The sequence below is a fragment of the Papio anubis genome, chromosome 3 (assembly GCF_008728515.1).
Source record: "Papio anubis isolate 15944 chromosome 3, Panubis1.0, whole genome shotgun sequence".
Lineage (NCBI taxonomy): Eukaryota > Metazoa > Chordata > Mammalia > Primates > Cercopithecidae > Papio > Papio anubis.
Window position 1 is genome coordinate 13,503,558 of NC_044978.1, and position 17,083 is coordinate 13,520,640.

Consider the following 17,083-nt stretch of genomic DNA (forward strand, 5'->3'; position numbering starts at 1 on the left):
TGCCCAGGCTGGTCTTGAACTCCTGAGCTCAAACGATCCTCCCGCCTCCGCCACCCAAAGTGCTGGGATTACAGGCATGAGCCACTGTGCCCTGCCAAGCAAAAAAAATAAAAATAAAAAAATAAAAAAATTTGGCTATAAAAATTTTTAATGGATTTTAATAATTATGCTCACATATTTATAATTGCCTGTGCCAACTTTGCAGTTGTTTTGTGTTCAGATAGATCCCGAGTGACTAGATGAGTGCCTGGCACGTAATATGAACTCAATACACATCCGTTGAACTAATGAAGGAATTATGCCTACTAGGACATTTTAATTAAGTGTGAAAATCTAACCTACACATCGTTTTCAAATATTACTGTTGACAAATACTTAATGCAATAATTAAGGAAATAGTTATGCTAAATTTTGTGGACATTCATTTCCATTTTAAAGATTTTTTTCCCCCCATCTCTTCCAATTCCCAAACAAAAACTATCTTGGCCTCTGGAGTCTTGTCACACCACTCCTCTAACTAGAGGACTGAAAATAGGCCTTTGGCTGGGCAGAAACCAACAATATTTAAAATATAAAACTTATGAACAATGACAGAAGGAAAAAAAACCCACAAAACTCTAAATAGGTTAACAGTGAGGCCAACTAAATCTGAGATTGAAAGTTCTGCCCAAGGTTTACACTCTCCAGACCGCGGCCACACCACTGGGCCCACAGTTTTGCATCCCTCAGTACCTGGCTCCGCGCTCCAAAGTCGGAGTAAAGCGGCAGCACCGGGGGCTGCGGCAGCGATTGCGCAGGCGCTGATGTCTCGACCCGAAAGACTCCGCTGCGCCCCACGAGGCCGCCCCACCAGCTCTAAGGCCCCGCCCCGCCGTCTGCTGTTGCCGTAGCAACCCAGAAAGCGCCATGGCTGCCGCCGGCCGGGGGAAAGGGTCTTTGACACTGACGGCGGCAGCCCTAGCCAAGTCGCCGTCACTTTCGCCACAGCTAGCAGCTCCCATCCGAGGGAGGCCTAAGAAGTGTCTGGTCTATCCGCATGCCCCGAAGAACTCCCACCTGTCTCGTTCCGTTCTGCGTTGGCTTCAGGGTCTGGATCTCAGCTTCTTCCCCAGGAACATCAACAGGTGCTTGAGTAAGCCAGGCCTAGGCCCCCTCGGTGGGCGCCCCGCCTGCTTTCCGCCGCCTGCCAGGCCTCAGATTGCCTACCCTGGCCTGACTTATGTTTCGAATCAAGACCCCTCACCCACGCATACACACGAAAATACTATTAGGGAGCAAGGCTTTAACAAAATATCAAGAAACATTTTGTTTACTCAATCAAGCAATCATTAAATTGTAGACAATATAGAATGCTTTGGTGACTACAAAAAATACTAAAATAGTCAAAGCTTTTTCTTTAGTGACATTGGGCATTAATACTGGTAAGGATGGCCAGGCACAGTTCCTCATGACTGTAATCCCAGCACTTTGGGAGCCGAGGGAGGCGGATCACCTGAGGTCAGGAGTTCAGTAACAGCCTGGCCAACATGCTGAAACCTGATCTCTACTAACAATACAAAAATTAGCCCTGCGTGGTGGTGGGTGCCTGTAATCCCAGCTACTGGGGAGGCTGCAGGCAGGAGAGTTCTTGAACCTGGGAGGCAGAGGTTGCAGTGAGCTGAGATTACGCCGCTGCACTCCAGCCTCGGAGGCAGGGTAAGACTCTGTCTCAAAAAAAAAAATATATATATATATATATATATATGTGTGTGTGTGTGTGTGTGTATATGTATATGTGTGTATATATATATAAATACACACATATATATATACACACACACTGGTAAGGATCAGTTTACCCTCTGTCAGAGATGGCATCTAGTCTGAGAGTTATCAACAAGTTTTTAAAGTTGCTGCTTAATTGTAGGCACTTTGTACGTAACTGGCAGTTAATATTTGCTCTGGGAATCCAAACTAAATTCTATAAAAATTAAGGCAATGAATCTTTTGTAGAACTCTGGTTTAGTCTCTCCTTATCAGAGAGGCATAGGTTCCAAGATAGACAGTGGATGCCTGGAACTGTGGTACTACAGAACCCTCTGTCAGAACACATTTCTGTGTATGTCTTCCATCCACAAATTTAATGCCTTTTTAAAAATCTTAACTAAACACTTATCACACACTGTGGCTGAAAGTTTTTCAGTTTGAGGTGTGACGGTGAAACTATCAAGAATTTCTTTTTCTTCATATTTCGGGGATATAAGATTCATTCCTACCATTCTAAGCATTCTTACAACTTTCTATTAAGTTAAGAACTTTCATCTTTTCACCCAAAGGAAGAATTTTATGGTTTCTCTGTGGCATATCTGAATCACCAGCATCACTACTCTTGCACTTTGGGGTCATTATGAAACAAAATTAGAGTGACTTGCACACAAGCACATCACACTGTACAGTTGATCTGATAACTAAAAGGTGACTGATGTGTACAACGTGGAGACTCTGGACAAAGGGAGGAGTCACATTCTGGGCAATACAGAGCAGGCAGGGAGATTTCATCACACTCCCAGAACAGAGTACAATTTAAAAGTTACAAATTATTTCTTGAATTTTCCGTTTAATATTTTCCGACTGTGGTTGACCCAAGGTAACTGAAACTGCAGAAAGCAAAACTGCAGATAAGCGGGGGACTAGTTTACTAATTTGTCTTCAGTATTTCTTACAAAGATGCCACTGAAACTTTAAAGTGCATATGAATCACCTGGGAATCTTGTTGAAATGCGGATTCAATACAAATTAACAGGTTGGGTTCATCAAAAGAACACCAAAGCCTTTGAAATGTACATAATCTTAGCGAAATTCCACAGTAGGTTCTCCTTAGAGCAACGATCCAACAACACTCATTTAACAAGATACTTTTAGTATGGAATATTAGGCTAGTGTTAATTATAATACAAACTGCATAATTAACTACACTTTATTTCATTTCCTAATTGCCACGGATCAGAGATTTTTCAAATGGCTTCCTAATTGCAGAAATATTCAGTATATATTACCCCTGGGAACTTGAATTATCATCCTTTGAAAATGGGACCTCTTTAAAAGTCAAGTTGGATAACTGGGCACAGTTGGAGAAGGTATGTTAGCAATCATTTACATTTTTAACTGTTAAGATGTTTGTTGTAAAGTGTGCCATCCTCGGAGCTTGCAGTGAGCTGATATCCGGCCACTGCACTCCAGCCTGGGCCACAGAGCGAGACTCTGTCTCAAAAAAAAATAATAATAAAAATAAAAAATAAATAGTGTGCCATCCTAATTTCCTGGATCTCTACAGGTGTGTGTGTGTGACTGTATGATACTGAGTTGGCAGCTTGTTCCTGTATATCACAAAGTTTATTAAATTCCAACTGTTTATGTCATGAATCACCTATGAAATTGAGCATAATGATTCCATTAGCATGATAAATACTGATTGGTTTCCCTGCTGAATATTATCTTTTAATAACTAACGCGTTAAACACAAAAAATGACTTGATAGGTAAATAAAAGGGTGATTAAAGTGAATTCATGGTACTTGGAGATTTTTATAGAATTTCTTATGATAAAAACATTTTCTTTCTACTATTAAAGTTCCTGGCAAGAAAAAAATTTAAATTACCTAAAGAACTAATCCATGGAACAATTCATTGTAAAGCTGGAGTGCCTGAAATATTGATAGAAGAGGTTTACACTTTATTAACACATCGAGAGTAAGTTCTTTGTAATTTCCTAGTAATATAATTTAATGTGAAACTTTTGATAATATAAATCTCATTACTAAAATGTTGCTTATCAACAGTATTTTATTTTTTATTTCCAGAATTAAAAGTATCCAGGATGACTCTGTGAATTTCACGGACTATAGTTACCAGAGGCATTTACCCCTGGTTTCCAGGTCTACAGCTTCAAAGTCTATTAAAGATAACATTAGGTTATCAGAATTACTAAGCAATCCCAACATGCTCAGCAATGAACTGAAAGCAGAGTTCCTCATCCTTTTACATATGTTGCAAAGAAAATTAGGCAGAAAATTGAATCCAGGTAAGTTTTCCTTGGAAACGGCTGAGTTCTTCCAACTCTGTCAGGCTCTTCTTGAGCACAGATGAAAGAAATGTCTGTACTGGCCCATTTTGCCATCTTCTGTAACTGGTCTAAAGGGCAATGACTTCTTTAATGCTAGCAGTGAAATGATTTATTAGCATTGGAGTGGTTTATAAATCAATTTTTTTTTGATAAAGGCATAGGTTAACATAGTATACAGACACTTCTTTTAGAAAAATGTATATGTTTATGAAAGATTCATGTAAACTTTCACAAGAAATAAGTTCACATATCAAGTAACTAAGGAGTTTAAAAGTTAAGCAGGACACTCATCCCTTGGGAAAAGCCTAGATTCCCATGATTCACTGTGGATGCTGTCTACAGTGTGGACAATGTTATCCTTTCCATAGTAGGCTTGTTCGGATGTAGATGGTAGAGCAGATTGGAACTATCCTGGCAACTTTCCAGAGATACCACTGAAATCATTCTCTAAGTACCCAAACACAGCATTTGCCATCTGCGTTGCCAGAATCACTGGCAGGTGGCAGAGTAATTGAACTTTCGCTCTATATTTGTTTGTTTGTTTTTCTAGCAGTTACTCAGGATACCACTCATGTATTGAAATCTTATTTCACTTGATTCCAGACATCTATAGAGACCACATCATTTCTGTGGCACCCAAACATTCAGGAAAAGAGGCAGATGTAGGTCATTAGGATTTCTCTCACCTGTGAACTTTTTCTGAAGAAAACCATTTTCTCTCTGGTTTCTAGCAAGAGAGGAAAGCACCAATTTTAACATGTCCTAAAATTGTGAGATGGATATTTTAGGTTTGGTCCTTCCTTACTCTGTCCGTTCTTCCATGTCTTATATTTTGTTTTCTCTTCCTTGATTTTTGTCATCTCTGGCTTTACTCATGAATTCGTGAGAAAAGAAATAATTCAGGTCATTAATGAAGAGAATTTTATCTTGAAACACTTTGCATGTTTTTAAACAACACTTTGCTGTGATATTTATCACACACGCAAGTACATAATGTATATGTACAATTTAAAGAAGATGACTAACGATGAAAACACATTTGTATATCCCTACGTAGGTTAAAAAAATAGAACGTTACTAATGCCTTTACCTTCCCCTTTGTGTCCTCTTGTGTCCTCGGACTGCATTCTCCACATTCCCTTCCAACGGTAACTACCATCCTGCTGCCTTTGTTTGTAATTTCCTTGATTTAAAAATCTAGGCCGGGCGCAGTGGCTCACGCTTGTAATCCCAGCACTTCAGGAAGCTAAGGCAGGCGGATCATGAGGTCAAAAATTTGCGACCAGCCAGACCAACATGGTGAAATCCGGTCTCTAATAAAAATACAAAAATCAGCTGGGTGTGGTGGCGGGCGCCTATAATCCCAGTTACTGGGGAGGCTGAGGCAGGAGAATGGCTTGAACCCAGGAGGCAAAGGTTGCAGTGAGCCGAGAATGTGCCACTGTACTCCAGCCTGGGCGACAGAGCGGGACTCCATCTCAAAAACAAAAACAAAAAACAAAGAAAACACCAAACTATACTTACTATTTATATATTATTCTTTATTTCATTTACCTATATATAATATTTATATGTTATTTTTTATTTCATTCATATATATTTTTAACTTTAGTTGATTTTATGATACTCTATAGTAGGCAGAATAAGCCCCCCTGTTATCCATGTCCTAATCCCTGAAACCTGTGAATATGATACTTTACATGGCAAAAGAGACTTTGCAGATGTAATTCAAGTTATGGACCCCAAGATAGGGTGTGTATGCTGGCTTATTCAGGCCAGACCTGATCTAATCACATAAACCCTTAGAAGCAGAGATCTTTCTTCAACTGGAATCAGACACATGTAGCAGAAGGAGAAGTAGGAGATCTGGAGTGTGATAGGGTCTCAATCTGCTATTGCTGCAAGAGACAACATGGAAAGCATGAGAAGGTATGTGGTGCAGCTTCCAGGAGGAAAGAATTACCCTGGGCTGAGAGCCAGGCAAAAAACAGGGGCCTCAGTCCTGCAAACATAAGAAACTGCATTCTGCCAACAAGCTGAGTGAGCCTGGGAGAAGATTCATCCCCAGAACTTCCAGAAAGGAATGCAGCCCTGCCAATACCTTGCTTTCAGCCTCTGAGACTCTAAAGAGAGGACCCAGACTTCTGTACCGTGAGATAAAAAGGGCTGTTTTAAGTTATGATATTTGTGGTAATTTGTTATGGCAGGAATGAAAATCGAATGCAAACTCCATAGTTAACACTGTTCCCATAATGAGATTATAAATATATCCTCATATGTTTAAATTGATTAAAGTGAAACCTTTTAAGATGTAAACCTTTAAAAGTTTAAGTTGATTAAAGTGAAAACTTGTAAGCTGTTACTTCATCTGCAATCCACATGAAGAAGCGATTGTCTCAGCCCCACATTTTGAGTAGTCTATCCTTTCCTCACTTATTCGTAATGCCCTCTCGTATTTCAGTTGGTGTGTATGTGTGGGTCTGTTTCTGAGCCCTCTATTCAACTTTGTCTACATGTGTGTCACTTTAGCATGTTGTCTTAATTATTATTGCTTTAGAATTAGTGTTGATACTTTGTAAAGTCTTAAAATTTGTTCTTCTATGAAGTGTTGTTTCTATTTCATCCACAGTAAATTTTATTGTTATGAATTTATTAATACTGCCCACTGTTATATGTATTCATATCTAACATACTATTTTGAGTTTTGTTTTTTTTTTTCCTCTTTTTCTGTTTCTTGTTTTCATCTTACCTATCTTTTCTTTTTTGGACCAAATTTTTTTCTAAAGATTTTTTTCCCACTAATTTTGAACATTTTAAATCTCTACTCTTTTTAGTGCCAATCTATACATTTTAGCATGCATACTTATCTTAGTCTAAAATTAATATCTTCACTCTCTTCCTGAAACTGCAAGGACCTTAGAACACTATGACACCGATCCCTCCCTGCCACCCCTTTACCTCCTTTCAGTGCTTTCGTTGTCTGGCATTTTAGTTCTGTCCAGTTATATTTTAACACCACAAATCAGACATCACTGACTTATGTTTAAAAGTCTATCTTTGTAAAAAACTAACCTGCATCTCTGTTGTCTTTTGAACACATTTTTTCTTTAGCTACAGGTCATCTCAACCTTTCCAAATCTTGAACAGTACTCTTTCTCCAGTCTTGATTCCTGAGACTGCTGATTTTAAACGTTTCTCATTTGTGGCCAAAGTAATTAATTATGATAATTATAGTTCTGGCAATGTTACTGACCAGAGTTGTGTTTAGTGTTGATAGAGTATGACTGGTGAGTAGGAATTAACTTAGCAACTTCTTCAAGCCTCCGTGAAGGATGAGCTGCAGATGCAGAGGAGGAAGTGATCTTTAGAAGCACAAGGAAATTGCCCAAGTATTTCAGCTTACAGGATTAGTTAAAAAGAAATATGGGAAACATGGAAATAATTTTAATTCACAATTTTTATCATATAAAATGTTTGCAAAATGAAAGGTACTGTATGATTTTATCAAATATAAAACTAGATAAAACTAACCTACGATGATAGAAGTCAGGATAGCACTTCCCTTTTAGAATACTGTCTTGGAAAGACATGAGGGGGCTTTGGGGTACTGGTAATACATCATTTCTTGATCTGGATGATGGTACCCTCAGTGTATTCACTCCACAAATTCATGGGAGTGAATTACACTTATTGTTTCTTTATCTTTTTGTATATACTTTATAATTGAATAGAAACTTACCAAAGACTAACAGGAACATAAACATATTACCTTTAAAGTAATTATTTTGTGTATTAAATATATTGTGAGCAATGCAGGGAGGGATTATTAATCTATGTATTCACACTACTCAGGAATATGATAAACAGAAATTTAAATGATTTACTGAATTTTTAAATTATGGCATCTTACTTTGACAATGGCCATTATGACTTTTTAAGAAATAACTTCTTTGTTCATATTTTATAGAATGGTTTGACGTGAAACCAACAGTGGGAGAAGTTACTCTCAATCACCTTCCTGCTCAAGCCTGTGGGCACAGATATAATTCCAAAGTTACAAGAGGAAGAGTTGCCCCTGTTTTACGTAAGTTTTAACTCTTTGCTTCTTAAAATTGATTGTTTTTTTTTTTTTTTGCTTGACTTTCTTCAATTAAAGTTTTTAAAAACGGTTAAATAGTTAAAATGTTGGTGTAGGTCAACTTGCAGTCCTACACTGTCAATTACATTGGTATGCAGTTCTTTATGGTAAGTGAAGGGAACATGTGGTCTGCTAAGTCGCTGCCCCCTCCCCAGCCTGCTGCAATCAGATCCACTTGAGTTCTGATTTATGCTTAAATAGGTGAGTCCGAAAAACGTCAGGGTCATAGACTTGAAAGCTCAGTTCTTTAGTAGTCAGAAGATGAGTCCGTGAGGCCTGAGACAGATATAGATACTTCCATACTAAGAATTCTCAATCAGTTGTATTACGAGAAGTCACTTGATTAAACCCTGTTAATTCAGAAAGCATTTATACGACATCAAACTCTAGCCCACGGTCCAAATTCAGCCTGTTGTCTATTTTTGTATAGTTCACAAGTTAAAAATAGTTTTTACTTTTTTTTGGAGATGAAGTCTCACTCTGTCACCCAGGCTGGAGTGCAGTGGTGCGATCTCGGCTCATTGCAACTTCCACCTCCTGGGTTCAAACGTTTCTCCTGACTCAGCCTCCTGAGTATCTGGGACTACAATGCACGCCGCCACGCCTGGCTAATTTTTTGTATTTTAGTAGAGATGGGGTTTCACCGTGTTGCCCAGGCTAGTCTCGAACTTCTGAGCTCGGGCAATCCGCCCTCCTCGGCCTCCTAAACTGCTTAGATTTAATGGTTTTAAAAAAAAAAAATCAAAAGAATAATAGTAATTCCTGACACATAAAAATGCTATGAAATTCAAGTTCCTGTGCTCATAAATAACAGGGAACAGAGCCACTCCTGCTCAATTTATGCCTTGCTTATGGCTGCTTTGACACTACAACAGTTGGTTTGAGTAGTTGCCAAAGTGACTGTCTAGCCTAGTAAGTTGAGTTGCCAGATTTAGCAAATAAAAACACAGGACAATGCAACAAATACGTTTGAGGACATATTTAGGACATATTTTTACTAAAAATTATTCACTATTTATCTGAAATTCAAATTTAACTAGGTGTCCTATATTTTATCTGGCAAGCCTACCACAAAGCCTAAAATATTTACTCTCCAGCCCTTTACAGAAAATGTGTGTGGACCTCTGCTACAGATTATGTTTCCTGACCTGTTGAGGCATTTCACCGGGGATAAAAGTTCTTTGTTTACATAAAGTCTTTGAGAGCCCTGCCAATTTTCCTTTTTTTTTTAAACGAAAACAAAAACAAAAAAACGAAAAAAAACTTATGATTTTCCAGAACCTTTAATATGCTAATATGCATTGTAAATACTAAAGAGAAGAGAGGCAGAATGAAGTGTTTTCCAAACTCTATTTGATCACACATCACTATTTGGTTTTGCTTTGCTTAATGGTCTTGTATAACTAGTGTTCCTCATAGCACACTTTTTAATGTCCAAACATCAGGCCAGCCCATCAAAATCCCATTAACTCTTCATCCACCTGAGGCATAGTAAGCATAATAGAACCAACGGAAGTGGATAACAATGTTTCAGTGGGCCGGGCGCGGTGGCTCACGCCTGTAATCCCAGCACTTTGGGAGGCCTAGGTGGGCGGATCACCAGGTCAGAAGATCGAGAAAATCCTGGCTAACACGGTGAAACCCCGTCTCTACTAAAAATAAAAATAAATAAATAAATAAAATTTAGCTGGGTGTGGTGGCGGGCACCTGTAGTCCCAGCTATTTGGGAGGTTGAGGCAGGAGAATGTCGTGAACCTGGGACGTGGAGCTTGCAGTGAGCCGAGATCGCGCCACTGCACTCAAGCCTGGGTGACAGAGTGAGACTCCATCTCAAAAAAACAAAACAAAACAAAACAAATGTTTCAATGAATAAAATGCATCCATAGTTTCACCTTTAGATTCTAGGAATATATCCTGTCCTTCATGCCTTAACTTCTTCTGTTGGTGACATTTGTGGTGAAAGTTCCAGCAGGGAGGGAGGTGAAGCCACAGGGACAGGGTGAGCATGGGAGGAGGGGATCAGGAGGTATGGAAAGGAAACTGCAGGTAAGTTTTGTTTTTGTGTTTAACTTGCTTGCCTCATTCCCCTTATGATTGACTGAATTTCACCGGGGCAGGGAAAGAGCAGGGCCACCTGCTTTGGGACCTGCAGTGAAAGGTAGAAAGTAGTAGTGATGAGTCACAGCACGGCTTCCTTCCTGTGTAAGAAAGAGATGCAAATAGACTAGAGACAGAAATTGATGCCTGCTGATATTTGAATTGCTAAAGAGTATTTCTCATTTTTGTTATTTTTTTGAAAATCTTCAAGGTTCACATATGAGTTTTTAAAAAAACTACATGCTATCATTACTTCAGATCAGGATTCCAAGGAAAATGAATTTTTGCTTTTACAATTTTAATAATGTATAAGCTGCCATAAATAACTCCTCCCATTTTATTCTCTACTGCTCTTTTTTACGATTCTCTGGATGCTCTTTTATGATTCGCTTTCACCTCAATAGTCTTGCTCTCTTTGGAAAAAGAGATGGTTTTATGGAAGCCTTCACTGGACAAGGTAGATCAGGATGGGAAGGTGAACATACATTTATTTTTTTTACGTGTCTCAATCCAGATATATACTTGGATTCTCTTAATCTAGGCACACAGTAAATTAATCAATGATGTGGATTCAGCTTTGGTAATTATATGGATGAGAACTATTGTGTTAAATCTTTTTTTCTAAATTTGTTCAAAGGATTTCATTTCAGTTTCTGAAAAGAGGGTAAATAGTTCAGGTCAGTTACCATAGTTTGATAGTTAATGGAAGGAGGAGATGCAAAAACACTAGACTGTAGGAACTTAACTCTATGTTACCATCTAAGATTTCATGACACTGAAATCACAGGCTGTTCATCTGAAAATCTTCTAATTATCAAACAGGGTGGCCAAAATTAATCATAATATAGGTTATTACCTTTGCTTTTTTCTTTTTATAACACTCAAGTTCCTCTACTTGTTTACCTAAAGTTAGTATCTAGCAAAATTATGGGTCAATGGAATACAGATGTCTTAGTTGCCACTGGCCCCTCCCATTAGAACTGAGTGACCTAAAGAGTCTGGGTGGCTAGCTGGAATGCCTCAGTGTAATCAGAGTTCCAAAAACTGTATTATGAATCATGGACGTTTGTCAAATCTAAGTATAAAATTGTGCTAGTGTTGCCTCAGCTGCTTTCTGAAGCAATATCTAAGAATAGTTGGGTCATATTCAGTATCAGATGCACCAAAATAAACCCTGGAGATTTTTAGGCTGATGACTTTTGGAAGTGGCTGACATTCAGACTTTTTTTTATCCATGAGTACTATAATCCGTGATTTAAATATTCTTGTTTACCAGGCATTTAGATTAACTGTGCACGACCTGTTGCCAATCATTCTGCATATATTTGATATATTAGACATGTTGATGCTTGTATAAATATTTAGTAACCATGAATTGATTTTAATTTTGTTTATTTAAATGCCCTAGCAAATATAGGTAATGGTGGCAACTCACACAGAGAAATACATGTGAAGCAAGCTGGACAACATTCTCATTACTCTGTTATGAAACCTATCAGAAACATGGAAAAGAAACCTTGAAAAGCACCTGTCAAATGGCTTTGAAGAAATGATGCCATCACCTCTCGCCATAATAAAGAAACAGAATCACCCAGTATTGAATGTATTTCAATAATAAATAGAGTGGTGTCTTTTCCATAATTGTGTTAAGGAACATTTCTTTTCCATTCAATTTGTTTATTAAACTCCTATGCCAGGTACTGTTGAAAATACAAAATTAAATAAATTAATACAGAATGAGCAAAAATAATTTTAAAGGTATAAACATAATTCACCATGATGAGTAAGAGTTCTTTCTAATAATTTTGTAGGAATGGTAAATCTACTTCTTAATATGTTTTCCTTATTAGAAATTAAAAGTTACTGCTTTGCCTATTATATAGTTACATATCACATTCATTAATTAAATTTTATTCTGAATGATTATTATACTATGGCCCATAGAACACCTTGATCATCTCTAAGAACAGCCTGAACTTAAACCATTAAAAAGATAGGTGTCCCTTCTTTTGAAAACAAGTTGTGGGGAAAGAAAATCATCCTTTTCTTGGAACTTGGTTCTGGTGTTTAGCAATACATTTAGTTCAATTAAAAAGCTCCCACTGGTTGCTGCTATGCCCCATATTTTAACTGAAGGGAAACAAAAGCAGACTGATGTCCTGAAAAACTAATAATCTTTTATATATTCATGGTAATTTTATATTTTATATGTGAAAAATTTTCAACTGGTATTATTTATGTTTTGATACTAGCTCATTAACAGTCTCATTTGACTTCCAAGATGAATATTACTAATGTCAATTTCCAGCTAAACTTACCAGTTTTTCTGCACTTTTGAAAGGTCACAATGTTTTATTAGCAATTCTACCTTCAGAGACTTCCTTGTTAAATTTTGCATTTTTAGATAGATAATATTTAAGAAGACTAAGAAAGCCCTGATGATACAGGTAACTTACTGGGAATGTGTTCAAAATCCAGTTTTATCTGAGGTAAGAGATCTAGGTCAAATGCATCTCTTAACCAGCTATAAGTAATGTATCTGTTGTCTTGCATTCTCATGGGACAATCTAAAGTGCAAAATATGAGAATAATTTTTAACCTATATAGTTCCTTTGGAAAAGGTTTGAGAAACAAGTTTTTGAAGCTGAGTCATGAAAAAGATCCACAGAAGAGGGTTAGTTTTGGGTAGAGTCAAATAGTAAGTTTCTTTGTCCTCTTGGTGCTGTGTTCAATCTCCTGAAAGAGCTCATCACTCATGGCCCGACTATGGTAAGTTCCCAAGAATCCTGTGGAACCTATACAGATTGTGGAAAATAGGAAATAGTCTGTAGGCTTCATTACATAGTGATTATGTAAATGAAGATACCAAGGATGGTCAAAGTGCGTAACCTCAAGAGCTTCTTGAGGACGAATTGTGCAACAGAAGCCAACACTACAGGCATATCTTAGAAAGACCATTTACTTCAAAAGAATCTTTGACAGAAGGAAGCAATGAAATTTTCTAGGAACTATAGCAGCTGCTATAGGAACAGAAACTTTTCAATTGAAAGAATACTTATGGGAATAGAACCTACTATGACATAGAATTTGTATTAATGAGTAAGCACTTTCTCCATTTTTTATACTAATTGTGGGGCATATTGTAGTCAGTGTTTCTAAAGTGAAGAATCAGCCTCTGGAACAATTCAATGAAGTGATTTTCCTAGGTTACTGAGTAGGGTAACAACTCAGTTGGACAGCTTAGCCCTTTCACACCTCTGATGACTCTGATTCAAGCATTTATGGAGAAACACTTGTCTTTCAATGGTGTTTTGGGGAAAGAAACAACTACTCATCTTAGCAGGTAACTATGTCATATCAGGATTTAACTGTAATATTTAATAAAATTTAAAGGACCTGAAATACATACATACACGTAAATCTAGATAATGACATGCCAAATTATAGCATAGTCATGATACATAATTTTAGCATGAAAGTACATATTTCATTTAGGTACAAATATCTCAAAGATTTGGTACAATAAACATTTATTAAGAGTTGACTATAAAGATGTCTTCTCTATTACTGATATACTAAATATGAACCACTAAATTTTACAAATAATTTGTGAGGCTTTTATTATATTCAGAATACCTTTTGACTTAAAATCAAAAGAGTATAAATGTTATAAGGACAACAAAATACAGTCATCGCTCTAATGCAATCATGTTCCTGAACACATCTGGACAATTTCATAGAAATATATATATATATACACACACACACATATATTTCATATATACATATATATACACATACATATATATTTCATTTGTCTTGATTGACATAAAAATAATATATTTTCACAAGATGTAACTATTTTGATGTTGTGATTTTGTGAACCACTTGATAACTGCTAACTTTTACAGGCAAAATGTTTTTCCAATGCTTTAAAAATCACTGTCTAATGAGACTCTTCCTTTAGAGAGGCATATTGAAACCTGCAGAGTAATTTGTCCACATTATTGGTAGTATGAACATTTTCAGATAGTAAAATAAATTCATAAAATTTGCTTGGGTTTCATGCATATGAAATCTAATAAAAATATTTTTATGAATTAAAAATTTGTTTTTCATATTAAGGCACAATATATACAGACTGACATAGTCAAATGACATTTATAATTCTATGAAAAATTAACAGTTATAGGTCATAAGATATAGACATTGTAGGAATCAAAGATAATAGAATGATGGTCAAATGAATCCAATTTAGATTTCAGACAGAAATTGGGTTGCTCTTCTGTTGTATTTATGCGTTTAAAGACTTGCAAAATTTTCTCATCTTTTATACATAAAATATTATTTTCCTGCATTCATTAAAAATACAGAAGTAATGATTGTTTATATACTTAATGACATCCTTTGAAGTATGTAAGCACAAAAAAGATAGGCTTATTTATTTTAAAATAAAAAGGATGACAGTAGGATTGAGACTGCCATTTTTAAGTGAGGGGTTTTGAGTACATATGTGCCAGTTAATAATCCTCCTCACCTAAGAAAAATTTGAGTTACAGATATCACTAAGAGTTTAAAAAAATACTTCTCAGGTATTCTTTTTATTATCCATTGCATCTCTGAGTTGTGTATATTCTCTTCTATAAGATTAAATATATATATATATATATATTTTTTTTTTTTTTTCTTTGGAGATAGTGGTCTTGCTCTGTTGCCCAGACTGGAGTGCGGTGGTGCGATCTCGGCTCACTGCAACCTCCACCTCCTGGGTTCAAGGGATTCTTCTGCCTCAGCTTCCCGAGTAGCTGTGACTATAGGCACGTGCCACCACACCCAGCTAATTTTTGTATTTTTAGTAGAGACAGGGTTTCACCACGTTGGTCAGGACGGTCTCCATCTACCTACCTCATGACTCGTCCACCTCGGCCTCCTGAAGTGCTGGGATTACAGGTAATTTGTTTTTTTATAAAATGGAATTTAAACCTGTAATGTCTTTTTGAGGAATCAAAAGTGGTCAATGTGATAAATATGATACATAGACACATAATATATATTTTTTCCAGTTTTAAGAAGTTTTGTTAAGAAGGTGTTAAAAATATTTTAAATGTAACAAGTTTAAAGATAATAAAAGCCCCAATTATTCTAGTTATTTGAGATTACTCTTTAGTCAAACAAAAACATCTATATTATAAATCTTGTAAAACAACTTGAGTATCAAAGTACTTTCAGTATGCATTAATTTAATAAGTTTCAAAGTCAGAATTCTAGTCCAACTGAAACATTTGTAGTCACATATCAGGCTTTTCATAGCTTTACACTATTAAAAAACATTTTAAAAGTTAAATCAACCTAATATGTCCAAAATTTCAACCAGTATCTATTTACAAAGATTTACTTAAAACTAATTTTCATCAAATAAATTGTGTTTTTTGTTTGTTTTTTGAGATGGAGTTTCGCTCTTTGTTACCCAAGCTGGAGTGCAGTGGCGCGATCTCGGCTAACTGGAACCTCTGCCTCCCGGGTTCAAGCGATTCTCCTGCCTCCGCCTGCCAAGTAGCTGGAATTACAGGCACCCGCCACCATGTCTAGCTAATTTTTGTATTTTTAGTACAGACAGGGTATTACCATGCTGGCCAGGCTGGTCACGAACTCCTGACCTCAGGTGATCCACCTGGCTTGGCCTCCCAGAATGCTGGGATTACAGGTGTGAGCCACCATGCCCAGACAAATAAATTGTGTTTTAAATAAAGTTAACATAAATTGACTAGAGTATAATGTGTAAATTATTATACACATTAATCAAAACTAATATCCATGCATGCTGAATCTCTTAAAATAGTCACTTTATCACCTAATGCTTTTCAAATATATTCGACTGCATTTTGTGATTTTTACTCCCCAATTTTTTTCATGCCTATATAACTTACACCTTTACAATTGGACAGTTAAACTTCAGATAAAAAACTGGTAACATTTTCTTTTTTTAAAAGTATTTTGACTGTGTATCCATTTATTAATCTTTACCAAACTTATAACTGAAAACTTTTATTAAATAGCTAACATTAGTGGTTTACTATGCATTTTATAAAGGAGAACATAAGTGTTTGTTAAGTTGAAGATCACTGTGCACACTTTACAGTTTGACATTTCAAGATATTCAATCATTCACATATCCATTAAGTACTTACTGTATGTCCAGCACTCTTCTAGGTGTTGCACAATTTAATATGTTTCAATATTTCAACAATATGATATTTTGATACCTTTTATGCTGTGTGAAACTTTTATATGCTTTTTAGATTATTCAGTCCTTTATAATTTAAATATTTCCTCCTTCTCAAAAGTAGCTGTTACTGTTTATAAAAGAGGCACCTGTTTTTCCTTTAAATTATATACATATTTTATTTTTTGAAGTTAATGAATAAATTCACTGTTATTTCCCAACTCTCCCAACCTGCGATCCTTCTCCCAACCTCTGGCACTTGAACAACAAAGATTAAGGTAATAGGAACCCACAAAGTTTTTCTTTAAAAAAAAAAAAAAATCCAGAATGGAAAAAAATCTCCTATCAGAATGGATTGAGTCGTATTCCAGTCCCTAAAGGTGAGAATGGATTCACCTTTGCCCACATCAAAGCGTCATTCAAGGAGATAGCAGATTTCCCGTCTTCAAGGAAAAACACAGGGCCCTGTGCAGTGAGAGTTGAGGAAAGTGAAGATGAGATTATAAATTTGCGAAGTATTTTTA

General features: G+C 36.4%; 2 protein-coding genes across 14 annotated transcripts in view; one reads left to right on the forward strand and one right to left on the reverse strand.

The window, feature by feature from the left end:
• Positions 1-802: 802 nt before the first annotated feature.
• On the forward strand, positions 803-11,977 carry SPATA4 (spermatogenesis associated 4). Its single transcript, XM_003899383.3, has 6 exons — positions 803-1,124; positions 2,987-3,116; positions 3,610-3,728; positions 3,839-4,059; positions 8,069-8,185; positions 11,745-11,977. Exons 1-6 carry the CDS (start codon positions 907-909, stop codon positions 11,855-11,857), a joined length of 918 nt encoding a protein of 305 aa, XP_003899432.1. The 5' UTR covers positions 803-906; the 3' UTR covers positions 11,858-11,977.
• Positions 11,978-13,693: 1,716 nt separating this feature from the next.
• Positions 13,694-17,083, reverse strand: part of WDR17 (WD repeat domain 17) — a 118,308-nt gene continuing 114,918 nt past the window's right edge. For 11 of the 13 annotated variants that reach the window (XM_017959222.3, XM_017959224.3, XM_031664161.1 and 8 more), the window contains one exon: positions 13,694-17,024. In XM_017959222.3, the coding sequence (XP_017814711.2) occupies positions 16,905-17,024 (120 nt within the window). In that variant the 3' untranslated portion in view covers positions 13,694-16,904. The remainder of the gene's footprint in view (positions 17,025-17,083) is intronic. The other 2 variants (XM_003899382.5, XM_031664165.1) reach the window with 2 other exon arrangements.